Below are 19,485 nucleotides of genomic sequence, written 5' to 3'. Positions count from 1 at the left end.
TGTGAAACTGCACTTGTTAAATCTTTGTCTTATTTTACAGTCAGATTCAAGGCACTGCACTGTAAGTCCGCTGATATTATTGATTTTTGGTGAGCAGCTGTGGTGAATTTGTGTTCGGAGTCCTGCTTCCTCGCCGGAGTGAGTAAGAGGCTTTGTGTGTGGGCGTGCAGCGAGGGCTCTCGCAGCCTGGCAGCACTGGCTTATCCCAGGTTGCATGTGACTTCGACAACATCCATGATATCATTCAGCATTTGCAGCACAAGCGCAGCTTTTAGAGACACATCAGCAGCAGCACCGACGTTCCTGCACCAATAGTTATGCACTCTGCCTTTAAGCGTGACGGTCTTTCAATCACGCGACGACTCGTGACATGTTGCATATGCTGCAAAGCAGCTACTTGGCTTGGCATCTCAGTGACATCCATTGCAGTGTTTCATGAAGAACATTTCCAGAGTGTGGTTACCAGTGTGTCGTGCTTTGCTTCTGGGTGGAAAAATTATCATAGCATTATCTTTTCAACTCAATGGTATGCTAATACTGACCTTTAGGGGAAGAGGGATGCTTTATTTATTTATTTCTGCTTCATGCTAAAAGCCTGTGTGTGCCTGTATGTTGCTTTGGCCTTGGAGATGAAAGCCTTCTGAAATAATAGAACTCCGAGTTGTGATACTGGCAACACAAAAGCCAGAGTAAGAGTAAACCGGTAACTTTGCAGCGAAATTGGCCGGGGCATGTTTTCATCCCCCAGAGTCCCAATTTAGCACTGCTGAGAGAGAAAGAGACAGATTGAAGTGGTGGGAAGTTGCAAGCCCACTGAAAGCATTAGACAAGAGCATTTTCAAAAAGGGCATGTTTTTTTTGCCGTAGCTTGATGTGCTCTAAAAGCGTCATGTGTTGCACACTGATCCAGTCTGGCGTGTCTGGTCAGAGTTCAGTTTGGACCAAAATGTGGTTTCACAAAGATCTGTACGGGAACAGAGTGAAAAGCCACAGTTTGTGGCTTCTTTTGTTTAGATATTCTGGTTTTGTTCAGTAAGCTTTGGTTGTTTTATCTTCACTGCTCTAGGAAAGTCCTGATCTTAGTTTATTCAGCATTGGCCTCATTTGTTATCTTTTTTTGTCTCTCTCTCTTTATCTCTCGTTCTATGATTTTAATTTTTGTTGTTCTTTCTGTTTAGTTTTGCTTTTTGTGTGAAACGCACTAATTGTCATAATCTCCCCTCTGTATCTCTGCTCAGAGATTTCCTCTGTTCAGCGCTTTCTTTGTCAGATACGGTTCTGGTTTTCTGTCTGCTCCAGTTTTTCGTTGCACCGGCTGTGCTCCTTGTGTAGATTGTGGTGGATGCTTTGGATTCCCTCTTCAACCATCTGGTTTTGTTTTCTCAAATAAAAGTTTATTGGTCCCTCATCGTCCATTCCTCTACTCATGTGCTGGGCTTGGTGAGACCCTGAAACACTGAAACTCTGTCAGCATTAGAGGAATTATGCCAGAAATGTCTTTGAAACAATCAGACGCTGCTCTCAATAGTGACACCTAGTGGCCACGGGCACATGTTGCACTAAATTAGATGTTCCTCTTCATCAGCTTGGGCGTCAAAATGCAGGTAGAAGTGTTGCTAATAAGAATACATGAAAATTACGTGGAATTCTTTAACAAACTGCTGCCATTGTAAGCAATGTGTGATATGATGGGTAGGAGTGAGGACGCTTTCTTTCATTTTCTCCTTTTTTAGAATATAATTTGCCCAGTCTTTGAAAACACTCTTTCAAAAGTCACACCTGTGGCTTGCATGCACATATATCTTTTGGAAGTGCATGAAGATTCATAAAAATTGCTGCTCTTCCTTGAGATAGATGTATGATTGTGTGGTTTGTTCCCAAATCCGTCAATCAAATGCAGAGGTTTGCAGGCATGCCACCTGTTGTCGAAACAGATGTAAAACCTAAAAGAAACAGTATTAGTCACGTGACACATGCATTTTGAACACATGTTGAATCAGTGTTTTCAAAGATTTATTTTCCAAGGTCTCGTGTCAGCCGTCCCTGCATCTCTGCTCAGAACCACGGCCGACTCCAGCGTTCATAAACCCCTCATTCCGGTTAATTATCCTGACGTGCCCTTATTGTTATGCATACTATTAAAAGCCAGTTACTTTTTTGCCGAGGAGAATTATGGGGGGGCGATAAAACTTTTATCAGCTCATAACATTTACAACGAAGCTAAGTCACGGCAACAGGAAATTATCAAATTAAATTACAAAAGCCCTCTGATACATGTCAGCAAACTGGGGAGGCTAATAAGCTAATAAAATTCGACTGTATGACTAAACAATAAAATTAATTACAGCCTTGTTGATCCCCAACTCATAATAATGCCCCAATTAGATTATGAGATGTGTTTGTCCTATTATTGAATCGTGGTGAAGCTGCGACCTTTCCCTCCATCACAGAGGCTCAAAACTGTTTAGACGATTGACTAAAAACAAAGAGTTGCTCAGATGCGGTCCAATTATTTTTAAGACAAATGAAGCAGATAAAAAGGTTTGGAGTTGATGTCAGGTATTGCTGCCGCTGCTTGACTGGAACTAGTAATGTGAAGTCCAAGAAGATCTCAATGTTAGTAAAGTAGATATCTATGAGAGCAAAAACCTGAGGTGCATCCAAATCAGCAGCTTGGACCATTTTTAAGAATGAAAGTGCAGGTGAGCTGAATAACAAAGGCCTGGAAGACCACCAGAGACAACTAAAGTGGATGATCACGGGATCCTTTCTTTGCTGAAGGGATTCTGTAGCCTGATTACTCTGACGCACATCTAGAAACTCATAGGGTCTGAAAACGATCCAAAGGGCCTCCCCACCAGTGGTTGCTTTACAAACTGCTTTTGCACACAGATGATTAATGCTGCGACCAATCAGAGCAACGGACAAGGTGGCGGCTCAAACGAGTCAATCAGCACGTTTACATGTACATGCACTAATGTAAAGTCAAATTGTTGCCTTAATCCGACCGACATCAAATTTTTAAGCTTAGCCGGGCCGAATTGAAGCTCTTGAGATCGAGCTTTTAGTTCCAGATAACTTGGTCCTTAGTTATTTTGGCATGTATATGCAACCCACGCTTAGCCGAGCTAGCGACTGCCCCGGGACTCCCCCTTCTGGAAGTGATGACACAGCGAAAGCCAGAATATCAACAGAGTAGGAAGAAGGCCAACCCAAAAGTGTATGTGGCACCACCTAGCGTCGCAGAGTCGAACGCACCTCACTCAATAATCCATTGTCTTCTCACGCATGTACAGTGTACAGTACTTGGATTTTTCCGAATCTCCACTTTAATCCTTAGCTAGATTGTTGCCAATAGCTTGATTTAGATGTGCACATAACCGGACTAAGTGAGAGAATGAGAGAGAGTGAGAAGGGAGGTTTACTGTAGCCTGTTGGCAAAACAAGAAATACATCTACACCTTGCCAAGGAATTATTTGAGTGCCTGCTTTTGTCCAATTTTGGTAGAAAAAGTCTGAATTTTTAAGTGTCCAAACCAAAGCCAGTTCAAATGGCCATTATTCCTCGGACACAGCCATCTACACTGTTTACATCCAGTTTATGTTGCTGTTTTGTTGTCATCGCGTGAAGCCCACCTAGAGACTCTCTATGAAAACAGACTACTGTACTCTGATTGCCTCTCCAAGACTGTTGGGCATAGTTAATGAGGTCTAACAGGTGGCAGCAAAGAGCACTTGGAAAGCAATTGTAAATTTGCAAGAGGTACGTCTAGAGGTCCAGCCTAAGGATTCTGTGATCTTTCACAACACTAGGAGAAGTCGATAATATGCTGAAGAAGGTGACTGTCAAAATCTGCACTGAACAGATCCACCCATGAATGTAAATACAGATTTAGAGCAAGGTGCCAACCACTTATAACGATCGAGGAGACAAAGCTGGCCTGGCAAAGCATCTTCAGGGAGGAAACTCCTAATTTGAAGACGTGCAAGGGTCCCAGACTTTAGACGGTGACCAGCTGGAAAGAACTAGAAACATGTAGTTGCATTTCCAATGATGTCACTCTGTCCACAAACATTGAGACCCTGTGAACTGAGGTACTTTGCTGAAAACATCCATATATTTGAAACAGTGAATGGCATTTTCTTCTGAAACTTCTGAAATGAAATCTAAAAGTCTACGGTTTGATCAAATCTCAGTCATTTTTGTACCCCTTGTAGTGGTGCCTAAAGCTAAAATGATAAAACCTCCATCATTATCCAAATATTTCTGAACCTAACTGTATGTGGTCCTGATAAAAAGTGGTGTGATGTTCGTTCTTTCTTTTTTTTCCATTCCTCTGATGCCATTCTTACTTGAGGATGTTTCGGGCAGTTAAAAGCACAGTTAAGGCCAATTAGCACACTTTATATACACACTGGTATATGTATATATATATATATATACTTAATGGTGTTAAGCATTAGCGATAGCCTCTCTTCAGGTTTCTGTTGGTTTTCCTGCTTTTATGGATAAACTTTGCCCACGGCTTCCTGTTTGCTCCTTTCTTTTATGCCGTGTTTAGTATATCCATAACAAACACATGAGGTTTACTGTGCTCATTTTCTCTTTGAGAATATACACCTGTTTCAACAATTGAAGGGGAGAAATTGAAAATACAAACAAAAGCGTAGCAGAAAACTTCCTCGCCGTCTCTGACTTGTCTTGGAATCACACCATAATTAAAGACCGTTTTCCTTCCATTTAAACCCCATGCAACTCCTAATCCATTGTAATGTGGCCATTACTGGCTCATTTTTTTACACTTGCAAGTCATTAGTCCCTGCTAATTACCATATCGAAAGGAGTAGGCAAGCCAGGGGAATTCTAATGAGAGTTTAGTGCTGCAGCAGATTCCTGGGCATCTGTGGGTGGAGATCCTGGAGCACGGGATGAAGCTCTAAAGCCCAGATCATCCCATATTCACAGCCTTCCAGGGCACTCACTTTTACATGATGACATAATTAATGCCATTAATAGTTCAGTGAAATAAGGCACGAAACACCGAAAAGTCTCCTCCCCTCGGTCCTAACGGTCGGGAGGAAGTTATTGAACCCTCTCGCTCTCCTGACTGGAGCGTTCGGCGACAGCAACCTTTGTATCCCCAAATGAACAGAATAACATTTCCTTCCTGGAAACTGCCAAAAGAAAAAGAGACTGGATCACAGTGCACACCTCCTGTGCTCGCTGTGGAGGTTAATACACGAGTTAAAGTTTCACAGTCCAACCGCCTGCTGATCATTTGTTGGCATTGAAATGCATACCGGTGGGTCTGGAGGTGTTAAGGCGACAGGGGATGCTGAAAAGGTGTGTGTCCAATCGAAAACAAGAACTGTGTGAGTTCATGATTCATTTGTCCTGAATCCCCCCATCTGCAAGAATTCCATCCAAAAGCTAATCTGCTGGTTTTTAAAGGGGACCTATTATGGCATCTAAAACCTATTTTAAACAGGCCTTGAATGTCTTAAAAACAAGCTTTTGATTGTTTTTGCTAAATAAATTAGAAATTCAGCCTCTGATCCATGTCTTTATCATCCCATTCTCTAACCTCATTATCTATGCGGGATTCTGAGTGGGCGGGGCTATGATAATGAGGCTCTGTGCTGATTGGCTGCGTGAATGACGCGATACACCGCTACCAAAAAATGGTGGAAGCTCCGGCCGGCGAAGAGAGTTGTGGGCGTGGTTTCACGCATCGGCCGTTACGTAATGATGGGAGCAGAATCTGAACGGCTCGTAGATCCACATCACACTGGACGGCTCATCCGGGTGGCTGTACAGACACTGCAGAATTTGGTTACTTTCCTCCTTCTCTGAGTTGGCAGGCTGAGGGGAGACCACTTTATATATGTTAAAGCAAGAAAAAACCTGGTTTTCATAATAGGTCCCCTTTAAGGAAAAGTCTCTCCTTGTGATTTTCAGTCCTTGTTTCTCCAAACGTGATTTCAGGGATTTGGGAGTTATGCAGGGATGTAAAGCTACTGTACTCTAGAGATACCAGAGACTGAAATTAGATGGCTGAAAATGAACAGGATGGGGCCACTTTAAGGTATTATTAATATTATTTCATGTTAAAATGTTCTGTTCTGGGCGGCACAGTGGCTTGGTGGTTAGCACTGTTGCCTCACAGTGAGAAGGTTCCCGGTTTGAGTTCCTGGTCCAACAGGGGTCTTTCTGTGTGGAGTTTGCATGTTCTCCCCGTGCTTGGGTGGGTTCCCTCCGGTTACTCCGGCTTCCTCCCACAGTCCAAAAACATGCATCGTAGGTTAATTGGTGATTCTAAATTTCCCGTAGGTGTGAGTGTGCACGGTTGTGTGTCTGTATATGTGGCCCTGCGATGCACTGCCGACCTGTCCAGGTGAACCCCTGCCTCTCACCTGTAATGAGCTGGGATAGGCTCCAGCAGACCCCTGTGTCCTGTAAAGGATAAAAGCAGGTATAGAATATGAATGGATGGATGTTCCGTTCTGTTTTTTTGCTTACCGTTAGGAACCTTCATCTGGCTCCTCACATCTCCCGTCCCTGCTGACTGAACCTTAGACTCCCGTCCCGCCGGCCTGCCCGGCGGCCCCTTGCAGCGACGGCATGTCACTGGCACAACGGTGCAGCTCAGAGCTGCAGAGGGCGTGACAGCAGAGGCCATTAGGAGACTCTTCATGAATGAGTCTTTGCCCTGGAAACTTTTTCTTACTCAAATTAATTATTGCAAAACTGAAATCCAAGCCTGTCCTAAGGGTTCACGGCTGTATGTAGTAACATTTTGTTTTTTCTACTTCATCAGTGCGCAGAACTAAGTCAGCCTGCAGCCTGGTCTGTATAACGTTAATAAAGCATTTCGCAGAGTTAGGGCTCTCACCTCCTGGCAATGCAATAAAAGAGGCTTCCTGAATAATGAATCGCTCACAGTCTTAGCAAGACTAGGAAATGACAGAGCTGTTTGAAAGGTTCCCGTAACTGTAAAGAGACGGCTTGGCTGATGCCGTACGGGGGCTCTAAGGTCGGCTGCCGCGCGGTAATAATGCATGAGGAGGAGAAAGGACGCTCAAAGGCAGACACTTCAGCAGAAACAAACAGAGACAAACAGGTCTGTGTTTGCCAGTTGCTCCGTTCAGCTGGTGAGGAAGAGAGCTGCAGGAGACCCAACACACTCCCACGCACACAAACACGCACACATCACCCCAGTTACACAGTAAATAGTGAGCCTGTTGATCTCTTCAAGAGACAAACTCACACAGAAAACAGCTTCAGTGGAAGGGACTTGTATATTCATGCACGTGTGAGTGTGTGTGATTGAGCGTACAGTCCAAGAGGAATTAATTAGGTTAAAACAATGGTTTGACATTAATAAATTATCTTTAAACATAAATAAAACTAAATTCATATTATTTGGATACCGTAAACCTAACGACCAGCCACAAATTAAAATTAATAATATCAAATTAGAAAGAGTATATGAGAATAAATTCTTAGGTGTTATTATCGATTACAAACTATGCTGGAAGCCACATGTAAACCATGTCAAGTCAAAATTATCCAAAGGAATAATGTATAAAATAAAGGACATCCTCAACCAAAATTCATTACACCTGTTATACAGCTGTTTCCTAGTCCCATACATTAACTACTGTGTGGAGGTCTGGGGACACACATATAAATCAATAACAAATCCGCTTTTTATTTTACAGAAAAGGGCTATCAGGATCATAAATAATGCATATTATTATTCATCAACCAACAATCTATACATTAACTCACATACTAAATTTCATGACCTGGTGGATTTAACATGTAACATGCTCCCTGACTGTGTTCAGAAGCTCTTCCAACGAAGAGTCAGTCATTACGAACTGAGAGGAATATGTATGTTTATGAAAAACAAGACAAGAACGACCGTGAAACAGAGATGCATCTCAGTAAAAGGAGTCAATCTGTGGAATAACCTTGATACCGAAATGAAACTGTGTAATACACTAAAATATTTCAAAAATATGTATAAAGATAAGATCATAAATAATTATAAATCATTGGCATAGCCACATTATGTAAATTTATTGCTAAATTATGGACAGAATTATGTGTGTATTATGTCTATGGAAGGATGCATGTATGTGGAAGTATGTATATGAATGCTTATGTATGCATGTATGTGTAGATGAGTGCACATGTATGTATGTGTATACAGGTATAAATAAATAAGTGCATATATATGTATGTATGTATGTATGCACAGCTATGTATATATAGGTGGGTTTGGTACATGTGGATGAATGTAAGCACATCTTGATGCTGTTAAGCCGAGATAGGCCAGTTTGAGCAACATTATTTCTTTTTCCAATTTATTTACTTTTTTTCTTTCTTTATCTCATATGTATGTGGGTATGCATGTGTATGTGTATGTATGTGTATGTGTATATATATGTATATATTTATGTATATATGTATGTGTATGTATATATATGTATATATATATATATATATATATATATATATATATATATATATATATATATATATATATATATATATATATATATATATATGTATGAATATATATATTTATTTATTTATTTAGTTTTGTTTTTTTCAAATCTTGCACTGTAGTGGTTATATTATGTTAAAATGGTAGACAAAATAAGCTTTGGCTTCTGTCTACACCTTTTGGTCCTTGATCTACATGAAAAAAACTTTGTATCGACAAATAACTTTACAACGTGACCAAATAAAAAAAAAAAAAAAAAAAACATCCATATCTGGATGTCTCTGCTTTAGTGCTTTAGTGGGGAGGACAAGGAGGGACAAAGAAGGAGAGGGGGAGAAAAACAGGGCAGCTACAGGGAAGAATCAAACAGCTGTTTGCTGCCGTCCCTGGGGGCCACCAGCAATCAACGCCAACGAATTTGTTTGCTCTTGGCCGCACTAGCCAGTTTACTTTTCATCTCTGCCGTTTGTCTTCCCCCATCTGCCCAATCTCCTCCCCCGTAGTCCAACTCTGTCAGCCAAACACGGCACGCTCTTGCTCTCTTTTCCCCCCAGTGGCTTTCCCCGAGGGATCACGGCCCTCTTTTCACAGGACTGCACGATTACTGTCTAGATATTACGACGGCTGCTGTCGGGATCATTTCAACTTTACAAAAACCAATTACAGAAAAATATCCATAAGTGATTTTTTTAAAACAACCAAAGTCAATCTTCAGCTGGATGTTATTGAAATACTTGCTCCGGCTTAAGATTTGTAAGAACAGAACTTGTATCTTTAGAAATAAACAGGAAATGTTGAGCCAGGCACATTTATTGACAACCTTTCTCATTTGGTGGCAGAACTTTTGGCAGCAGTGTCGGCCTCTGCATCTCCAGGTAGTACGAGCTTGCTGCACCTGTCTGCTGGCAGCTCCTGCCACTCGTCCTCTCTGTTCACACTCTTTTATGTTTTCAGGACGTGCAGATTGCAGCTTTGCAAAATATCAGGAAAGACTAACCGGGCGGTTTCTTTGTGAAGCAACTGTATTCATCTTTTTATTTCTTCCTCAAAACGTCTAGTTTATCTTCAGATTCGATCATTCCTTTAACAAACTTCCCATCTGAGAGGCAGCAAAGTGGCTCCACAGCACGCCAGAAGCTCCACTATGTTAAAGCACAGGCAGCTTATTGCTGCACTGATGGATTTTGAACAAAACGATGCGTTTTGACGACGGCAGACGTCCTGACCTCTGTCTACAACCTTGTCCCAGCAAGAGGGAAAGTGTCTGCTATTTCATTTGGCTGCTTTGTCCAGCACATGAAACCACCTGATGGCTGGATTTGATTGGATATCTGCATACATGATTTCAGGGATTTTTTACCTCTGTGAACCTCAATCATAGCGGTCTCTGCTTCCGTGACTGTTTGAAACTGAAATGATGAGTTCGGTTGGAGACAATCAACAGTTTGATACATGATGGTTTTGGAAATGCGTGCAGCCCTTTTTGGTGTACAGTTAAAGCTTTGATCAGTGGTAACTGAAGTGAAAAGCTCAGACACATACAGATGTGTACACACACACACACACACACACACACACACACACGTACACACAGCGCTGCTTTCTGACTTTCAAAGGCTCTGCATCCACTCTGCGTTTGCTCTCCCTTCGTGCTGCCGCCGCTCTTTCATCATCCACCCCTTCATTTGAAAAGCATCTTAAATGATTATGTTTTAGCTTTTTTTCTCCCCTCCACCCTCTCTTCACTTCATCTCGCCTGCGTGTTCACACTCCATTTGGCGTGATGGCACAAAGGTGAACCATGAAAGGCCCCTTTGTTTCAGATTTGTGTCATTTATGCTGCATGAGCCCCCCGATATGTAACTCAACATGATGACTCCTGTTGCAGTAAAAACCCACCAGCCTCCCTGCGAGGTGAAGAGACGCGCAGAGAGGAGAGGCTGCGATCTGAGTCAGGGGATGGTGCTCATCATTATTGATTTTATTTATTTATTTTGAAAGCGCAATTAGAGCAGCGGTTAAGTGTTCTCCTCTGCTTGTTAATCCCAACAATTAATTCTGCGTGGCTGTATGAAACATATTGGCAACTTTCTTAAAGTGAGATTAATTTGGCAGGAAGGAAGCTGAGTGAGCCTTTGTGGAGCCGGTTATCTCTCCTCAGCAGATTGGGCTAAGCTCTCCAAGCCTGCTGGAATGAGGAGTGTGTGAGTGCAGAAAGAGTGTGATGCAATGTAGGTCATTTAGATGCTGTGAAACACACGCTTTTTTAGATTGCTCTTATTGATCGATTGTTTTTTAAATTAGCCCGTGAAGGGATACTGATAAACAAACGGCTCATTTTGTTTGTTGGTCCAGATCTGTGCGAATCATTCGGACGTTTTCATGTCGCGTCTAATTTTGACCGACCTACGATTTCTTCTGTCTCCAGGTCCCTTTCAGGCCGAATTGTTGGCGGGGTTTGGTGGTTCTTCACCCTCATCATCATCTCCTCTTATACGGCCAACTTGGCTGCGTTCCTGACGGTGGAGAGGATGGTGTCTCCTATAGAGAGTGCGGAGGATCTGGCCAAGCAGACGGAGATTGCCTACGGGACGCTGGATGCCGGCTCCACCAAGGAGTTCTTCAGGGTGAGCAAACAAAATCCATATGTTTACTGGAATGATCATCTCTGGGGGAAATGTCTCCTCCCCGACAAGGAGAAATACCTCCCTGCTGCACCGGATATACCGCAAACAGTGACGTCAATGGCACTAAGATAACATTAAAAGCAGTATCGCTGGATCACTCGCTTGCAGAGCTGCTCGTATGGTGCAGAAGTTAAATCAGACGTGGCATTTTTAAGGTGTTACTTTCAGGCTGCACAAAGAAACTTTGGAGATCTTAAATTCAGAGGGTCCCCCTGTAAGCGTGGCGTTTAAGTCACTTTTATGATAGCATCTAAGAGTTCCTTTTGTTCCATCTCTGGCACGCTCTTCGTCTCTTTATCTTCTTTCATGATTTTTTTGAATATCTTAGTCGTCTCACAGATTATTTATGTCATAACTTGCTGAGCTAGTTGCATCATTATTGATATATTGTGACCTTGGAGCAGCACATAGTTGCCGTAAAGCACAACCAGGATGGGAGTCCAAAGCTACTTCTGTGGCCAATAGGAGGGATAAGAGACCACAAGAGCTCAATGACACTTGATTTAAGTAAAAAAAAAGCTAAACTGTCAGTGGTTGACATTTCCCCCAGTTTGTGTTTGTGTTTTGCCCCACCTGTCTTCCATCTGCCCTGATTGTTCACACCTGTGTCTCGTTACCCCGTTGTGTATATCTGGTCTTGTCTTTCCCTTGCTCCTTGTGGTTCCGTACTGTGCTTCCCTCCATGTGTCCTGCCAAGTTTTTGCTTAAGTTTTTTTGATCCTGCCAAGCAGCACTTTTGTTTTTTGTTTTTTTTGTAAATAAACCCTTTTTTGTTGAACTCCTGCCTTTCGCTCTCCTGCATCTGGGTCCTCACCACACCAGTCCTGACATAAAATGATATTGTAAAATATAGAAACTCCTTTATGCTTCTTTGGCATACAATTTCAGGAATAAGTTGACACTGTGTCCCGTTTTGTTTTTCCTCTCTAACAATGGTGTCCATCAGAGGTCGAAGATCGCTGTGTTTGAGAAGATGTGGTCCTACATGAAGTCAGCAGACCCGTCCGTGTTCGTTAAAACCACCGACGAGGGCGTGATGAGGGTCAGGAAGTCCAAGGGCAAGTACGCGTACCTGCTGGAGTCCACCATGAACGAGTACATCGAGCAGCGGAAGCCCTGCGACACTATGAAGGTGGGGGGGAACTTGGACTCAAAAGGTTATGGAATTGCGACACCCAAGGGCTCCCCTCTCAGGTAAACTCCTGCCACTGCAGCACGGCTGGATAGAAGCCCTCGAGTGCTTTTACCAGAGTGTCTGTGCATGGGCGCCATCTCTCACCTGTTCATTTAGCCACGTGCTCATGTCTGAACTCCAGTTTAGAGGAGTTGTGTGTGAATTCATGCATTTTTATTTATTCATTCATCATTTTTAATCATAATTGCATGCTTTATCTAGAGTAGTCTGCAGTTCTTCATTCCTAATGTATTCTAATTAATGTCATTAGTCACAAAGTCAGTGTCATTTCCATGCTTATCATTGTTTTGCTCACAACTAGTACACACACATTGACAGTTTGCCATTTGCACCAATGCAGACCATCTCTGCTTATGCATGCATATGTACGCAGTTAGTCTATTCAGCCAGACTCGTGAGCTCTTGCTGAAGTGTAAAGCAGGCTGATGAGATGCCCGCTCGAGTTTAAGACACTTCTCTATCTAAATATCTGCTGTTGACACGACGTCCCCTCAAACACAAAGACGCAGGTGTCCAGCGCAAATGTGCAACAGAGCGCTGAAATCACCATCCCACATGGCTGCTTTCCCACTTACGCCAGAGCTCACACCTTGAATTTGAAGTCAGTGGAGTTGAATTTTCACATTCAATGTGATAAATGATGTAATGAATGATAATTCATTCTGGATTCATTTTTGCCACTGATGAGCAGCAGCTGTCATTTCCCATTACATCAACACCTTAACCAAGTTTCCCATTTATATTTACCCCGCAACTGCAGAGAGGGTGCAGATGCTTGTGGCATCTGAAGCTTTTAATCCGTCTCTAATGGGCCTCATTCTTTTTAATAAAAGGATCCGTACAGGACGATTTTATTCAGTTTCACTGAGGATTCATTCGGGGTTCCACTTCGGTTGGCCAGTGGTCAACAACACCATGTAGAAATATTTCTGTAGCTTTTCATAGATGCATGAAAAGCTACAGGATTTGATTTTGAGCCTCAAATATTTGAGCCGCTGGTCCGGACCCATTGAGCACTGAGCGGCCGAGGATGTCCCACATCATCTCCCTCTCTTTGTGTTGCAAATAAGTGATTTATGTCATTCACAGCCTGTTATCGTGGTCATTCCCAGATTTTCTTCACTCTGTCTCATTAAACACTAACAAACACTCATGACGGGATGAGTGCCATTAAAGTATGGCACCACCAATTGATCGAGTTTTTCTCCTGCTGACCTATAATCAGACATTGATTGAACATCCCCCTCAATGAATGTGAATAGGTGTGTTTAATCACACCTGCAGTGTATTAATGAGTCTATTTTCACAGAAAATGTCTGTATCTGTTGACACCAGTTTCAGATCGGACACAAAGCCTTTTTTCTTTTTTTTTAAATGGAAATGAAAAATGTTCCTTCATATCAAGGAACTTACTTGAATCATTCATAAACTGCAATTTGGTTTTAGATTTGTCAGTTCCTGACTGATATTTTCTGCTGCACTGCAGGGGTGATTGAAAATAACGCTTTGCAAGCACAGAGTTCCTTTTTGGTCTTTGTTTTACAGGAATTCTTCAAGAAAGCACTTTCTGATCAATCAGTCAAATGTTTTGTATAAATCCTGTCCCACCTGCATCATTTCTGACATGTATAAACATCCACTCACCCCCATGACGATCAGCTTCATCCCACTGATGTGCTGCAGCCGTCCTGGCATCTGCTGGCCTGCAGACCATCCACCTCAACACATTTTGACTTCTTTCTTTTTGTCTAAGTCTGCTGGGCTGAGAAAGAATTCAGAGGTTTTACCAGCCCCCCAGGAAAACTGTGTTCCTGCAGCTGTGGTGTGCCCTCAAGGTTGGGGATAAAGACTCTTGTGTCTGCTGCTGAGAAAGGCAGAGTACCACTAAAGCAAACTAAACTCTCTGAATGGTCAATGGGACACACTTAGACGACACTTTGAAACTGGTTGACTACTCCCAGTGCTTTTATTACACACATTTACATTAAACATACATGCAGCATTTAACACACCAATACATACAGTATGTCCTTGATCTGTATACGGTACCTTTTCAGTCTATACAGTGCTTTTTATTAATCATGCACACAAAAATGAGACCCACATTGAACTCTATTTTACCCCCTAGGAAAGCATCAGGGACGACTTGGAGCTCAACGTTTTGCCTGAAGAAAAGCTTCAGCATCTAGCCTGCAAGGTTGTGCGTTCCTTGGGGGTAAAACAGAGTTCAGTCCACTTCAGCACTACATGGTTTTAAACTTTGTAGACACTGAGCTCATCGACTGGCTGGAGGCAAATGGGTGAGCAGTTGGTGGTCACCTGTGAGCTCTCAATGCCTCAAAGACGTCTGATGATGCACTGCAGCGTTGCTGCCGATGGGTGTCTGTCTCAAATATCTTGAGTCATCCGGTGACTCCACCCTCAAGCTACAGCCAATGAGAAAGAAAGGCAAGGGTCACTGAGAGGAGAGGAAACCTACAGACAAACTTGAGTAGGGAGAGGGAGATGCTACATTTAACAAGACACAACGCTCCGGGTACTCCGGTTTCCTCCCACAGTCCAAAAACATCCATACTAGGTTCATTGGTGATTCTAAATTCCCATAGGTGTGAGTGTGCATGGTTTGTGTGTTTATATGTGGCCCTGTGATGGACTGGTGACCTGTCCAGGGTGTAACCCCTGCCTCTCACCTGAAAATAGCTGGGATAGGCTCCAGCAGACCCCCGTGACCCTGCAGAGGATAAAGCGGGTATAGATAATGGATGGATGGATGGACAACGCTTTATACCAGAGTACCAGGAGGCAGCAACTTCTTCGTAATGAAAGATTTCCTATTGTTCCTTCATTTACGTTATTTAAAGGGGACCTAGTATGAAAAACATGTTTTTTCTTGCTTTAACATACATAAAGTGGTCTCTCCTCAGCCTGCCAACTCAGAGAAGGAGGAAAGCAACCAAATTCTGCAGTGTCTGTACAGCCGCCCGGATGATCCTTCCAGTGTGATGTGGCTTCTACGAGCCGTTCAGATTCTGCTCCTGTCATGACGTCACGACAGGAGCGATGCGTGAAACCAGGCCCACAACTAACTCCGCCGGCCGGAGCTTCCGCCATTTTTTCGGAGCGGTGTATCGCGTCATTCGCGTCATCGCGTAAGGCAGCCAATCAGCACAGTGCCTCATTATCATAGCCCCACCCACTCAGAATCCAGCATAGAGAAGGAGGTTAAAACTGGGAAGATAAAGACATGGCTTAGAGACGGAATTTCTAATTTATTTAGCAAAAACAATCAAAAGCTTGTTTTTAAGACACTCGAGGCCTGTTTAAAATAGGGATTACATGCCATAATAGGTCCCCTTTAAGCTTTACTTTTTGTTCATTCTGAACAAATCATCGCACAGTTTGTGGCGCTGATTCCTTTCTTGGAGCATTTACAAATAGTATTGTGTTTTCCACGCGTGTCCTTTTGTTGGAATCATGTCGTGTGTGACCCAGTTGCCCGTGAAGTCACTGAGTGTGAACACCATAACGACTTCAACACTACAAGTTACAAGAAAGCAAGTCATGTAGTCTGAACCCAGCCCAGAAACCTGCCGGTGCCTAAAGTCATACAGTGTTAAAGTGGCCTCACGCAATTGCTCTACTTTGTAAGCCCCAGCCGCCCCTGAAAGAAAAAGAACAAGCACTGATTTGAGATGAAAGGCAACAATTTTCACTACTTTCATGCAAATTCTGATTGCAGATTCTGCCTTTCTCTGCTTCGTGAATATGGAGAGTCTTTGTCCACAGCCAGTCAGCTATAGGAGACACACACACACACTCACACACACACACACACACTCTTACCACAGAGAGAGGACAACCCATGGGAAGATGCTTTGGATGAGTCATCTGTGGTTGGCCACTTAATTTCCTTTCAGCCTGTCCAAGAAACACACTTGGAAGACAATCTGGCAGCTACAACAATCAACGTCTCTGGCTGCATGTGTCTCTGCTGATAGTTATAAATTAATCAACACTGGCCTCTATTCACCAGCACATTGTTATAGTTCAATATTGATAAGCTAGTTACCACTGATTTGTGTATGCTGGTTTATCTGGAAGGAAATGACCATCTGTAGAGAGACGTCCACATCCAAGGTGTCTCATTTATAGTGTGTGCTCTGCCTCTCTCTGAGGGCCCTGCTTGGTAAAACCTGTTTCTACTTCTGTATGGGCATTCGAGCATTTTCAGCCCATTGCACGTGTACAACTAACATGCACATCAAAAGCCAGTGCTCCTGCTCCATATCAGTAGCTACATGCAGGAGGGTAAATGTTGTCATAATCACCACCATACGACCAGTCTTTATATCTGTCCCATAGACTTTCTCCTAACGGCTATCGTTTCATATTATTTTCAAGAAACCCAGTAAACCTGGCAGTGTTAAAACTGAACGAGCAGGGCCTCTTGGACAAATTGAAAAACAAGTGGTGGTACGACAAGGGAGAGTGCGGCAGCGGGGGCGGGGACTCCAAGGTCAGAGCCGGTTTGATAACCCCTGCGGTAACGCGTGGGGAGGGTAACTGGCAGGTCCACGGCCCACTACCACTCCAGCAACACTTACTCTCTCGGTGGCAGTTGAAACTTGCCCGAGAGGCTAACCACTCGGTCAGCAGGGACGGAATTTAAAGTCCAGAGAGAGAGGGACGTTTCAATCACTTTTCCTGCTCCAATAAAATGAGCAGGGATTTAAATTTTATCAGCGCCCTCCCGGGCTTAGTTATGTTTTTAAATATTGCATAGATTAATTATGTGGATTAATATTGTTCTTTGTGAGGCATTGTCTTAAAATATGGCGATTATATCTCAGAAAGAGTCACTTGAGACGTCCACGTTGCCTAAGTGAGGGTGTGCGGTGTGCCAGTTACCCAAAGTGATATAGTAATACACATCTACTGCCTTAGGTAGCCAGTCAACGAAGCTAGATGGAGTATTAATGCATATCACTTTGTCTCTGATGTTTCTAATGATGTTTATACTGCATATTTGTGTGTATGTGCGTGTGTGATTTGTTTTTTCTTTTCCTATAAGCAACCAAGCCCAAGCATTACTGTGTGGATGCATTTGTTGCTCTGTGTTTCTGAATTAATAACATAATATAACATGGTATAATATGTTATTTATGTTATTTCCTTATGCTTGGAAGAATCCCAGTAAACCTAGCGGTGTTGAAACTCAATGAGCAAGCCGTCTTAGACAAACTGAAAAACAAATGGTGGTACGATAAAGGGGAGTGTGGCAGCAAGGACTCCGCGAGAAAGGTTAGTCTTCAACCCAAACCTGTCACCTCACAGCCCTACCCTCCCCAGAATAACCCTGATCCCTGATCCTACTCCGCCCCGAGCCCAGTCCCCAGTCCCCGGCCTCTACCACAGACCAGAACCCCCATGTGGCCCTGGCGGTACCACCGCGTTGGCCCCAATATAAGACAACACTTACAATCTCTTTTAACTGCTAAAGTAGTTTGATAATTATAAAAAAGACACCCGATACAACAAAGTGGGAACATTATTCAGCTTTGAATTGAGCTATTATGAATCCCTTAATAATATAAATGTCTTTTTAACCCAGTTATTCTTATAGCTTCAGTAAAATTAACAATCCAGCCTGAAAAGATTCGGGAAAATTACAGGAAATTGATGCACCATTCCTCTTCAAAGACAAAAAAAACATGGAATTTGATTAAATCTCTTTGTGGCCTCGGTGCAAATCAGGAGGACAGTTTTAGAGTGCAACGATCCATCAAAACAGCCGTTACTGTTCACACAGCTGGAATAAAATTATAAACACTTTTTATGCTCTTAACAGGAGAGACACTTACGGCATGCCACTGGGAGTTTTTAAATCTTGTATTCATTTTTAACACTGTCTCCCTGGGCTAGCACTAAAAGAAGATATCACTTTAGTGAGAATATATTCTTTTTCAGGTGTAGCCTTAAACAGAAATAACAGCAACAAAAGACATGTGTTAAAATGAGTATCTGCAAATGTACTCAGTGGCAGCCAGATGTTAATTTTAATTCTACAGGGCAAAAACAGTAGTAAAGAAGTCTGGAAACGTAAGCATTTATATTTGTTTACAATGATGTATACCAACGTACGATGACCTTTATATACATATATACAGTATATATACAAAAAACAGGTTTGTAAAGGCAGAAGTGTAGTAACAAACTGGATATGACATTTATGGCATAGAAAACAAACCTGTATTGATAAGTTACAGTTTTCTTCAGGAGTTAATAACGTGGGCAGTACTCCCAGTACTGCTCACTCCAGTACTAAGTACCCCCATGATCTTGTAGCAAATAGAGACATCTTTAGCAGCAATAATTTGAAGGACAGTATTTATTTCCTGTATGACTTGGATCATTCTCTCACATGTACAACATTGCTCTACTTCATTATACCCAGAAACCTCACCGAGGTTGTTGGCCATTCATTCATGCACATCTTTGTAAGGTCACATCACAGCATTTCAAACAGTTTAACGTCTAGATTTTGACTAGCCACTTCCAAAACATCGTTCAGCCGTTCAGCGTTGTTGGTTTTGTCCTGTTACACGACCCCATTGTGAGCGAGCTTCAGCTGTTGGACAGACTTGAGTCACAAAGATTTGATGTTCATTAAATACTAAAAAGCTTTAGTCCTCCAATGTGAACGGACTCCTACATTTTGAAATATAGTGCTCAGAATGCTGTCTTATATCTGGGCCAACACCCTGGTGGTACTCCGGTGTCTTTTTTTCCGTTGGTGAGCCTGTGTTTTCTGAGATTTATTGTTACCTATGTGTAAACAGGTTTCCATTGTGGATTACTTACATGTACATGAATGTCCAACACTCTAAACACGCAGATAAAATGCTATGGTTAGTTTGTGTTTGTACTGTAGATGAAATAGGAATAATTCAGACGACTGTTTATTAAAAAAAAGAACAGCTGTTGCTTTTGAAAAGAGAATAAGAAACAGTAGAACAAAAGAGAGACAGATTTTCTGGGATATTTGCATTGTAGCCTTTAAAAAGAAAAACCTCAGAGGGAAACTTTT

General features: G+C 42.5%; 1 protein-coding gene across 7 annotated transcripts in view; it reads left to right on the top strand.

Moving 5' to 3' along the window:
• The window catches only part of gria1a (glutamate receptor, ionotropic, AMPA 1a), a 94,692-nt gene that overhangs the window by 63,901 nt on the left and 11,306 nt on the right, over positions 1-19,485 (top strand). For 4 of the 7 annotated variants that reach the window (XM_061725817.1, XM_061725815.1, XM_061725821.1 and 1 more), the window contains exons 12-14: positions 10,945-11,143; positions 12,150-12,397; positions 16,800-16,914. In XM_061725817.1, the coding sequence (XP_061581801.1) occupies positions 10,945-11,143; positions 12,150-12,397; positions 16,800-16,914 (562 nt within the window). Of the gene's footprint in view, positions 1-10,944; positions 11,144-12,149; positions 12,398-16,799; positions 16,915-17,584; positions 17,700-19,485 lie in introns of all 7 variants that reach the window. The other 3 variants (XM_061725818.1, XM_061725816.1, XM_061725820.1) reach the window with 1 other exon arrangement.

Source organism: Cololabis saira, chromosome 7 (genome assembly GCF_033807715.1).
Source record: "Cololabis saira isolate AMF1-May2022 chromosome 7, fColSai1.1, whole genome shotgun sequence".
Taxonomy (NCBI): domain Eukaryota; kingdom Metazoa; phylum Chordata; class Actinopteri; order Beloniformes; family Belonidae; genus Cololabis; species Cololabis saira.
The sequence above is the reverse complement of the archived record's forward strand: the minus strand, read 5'-3'. Positions and strand labels throughout refer to the sequence as shown.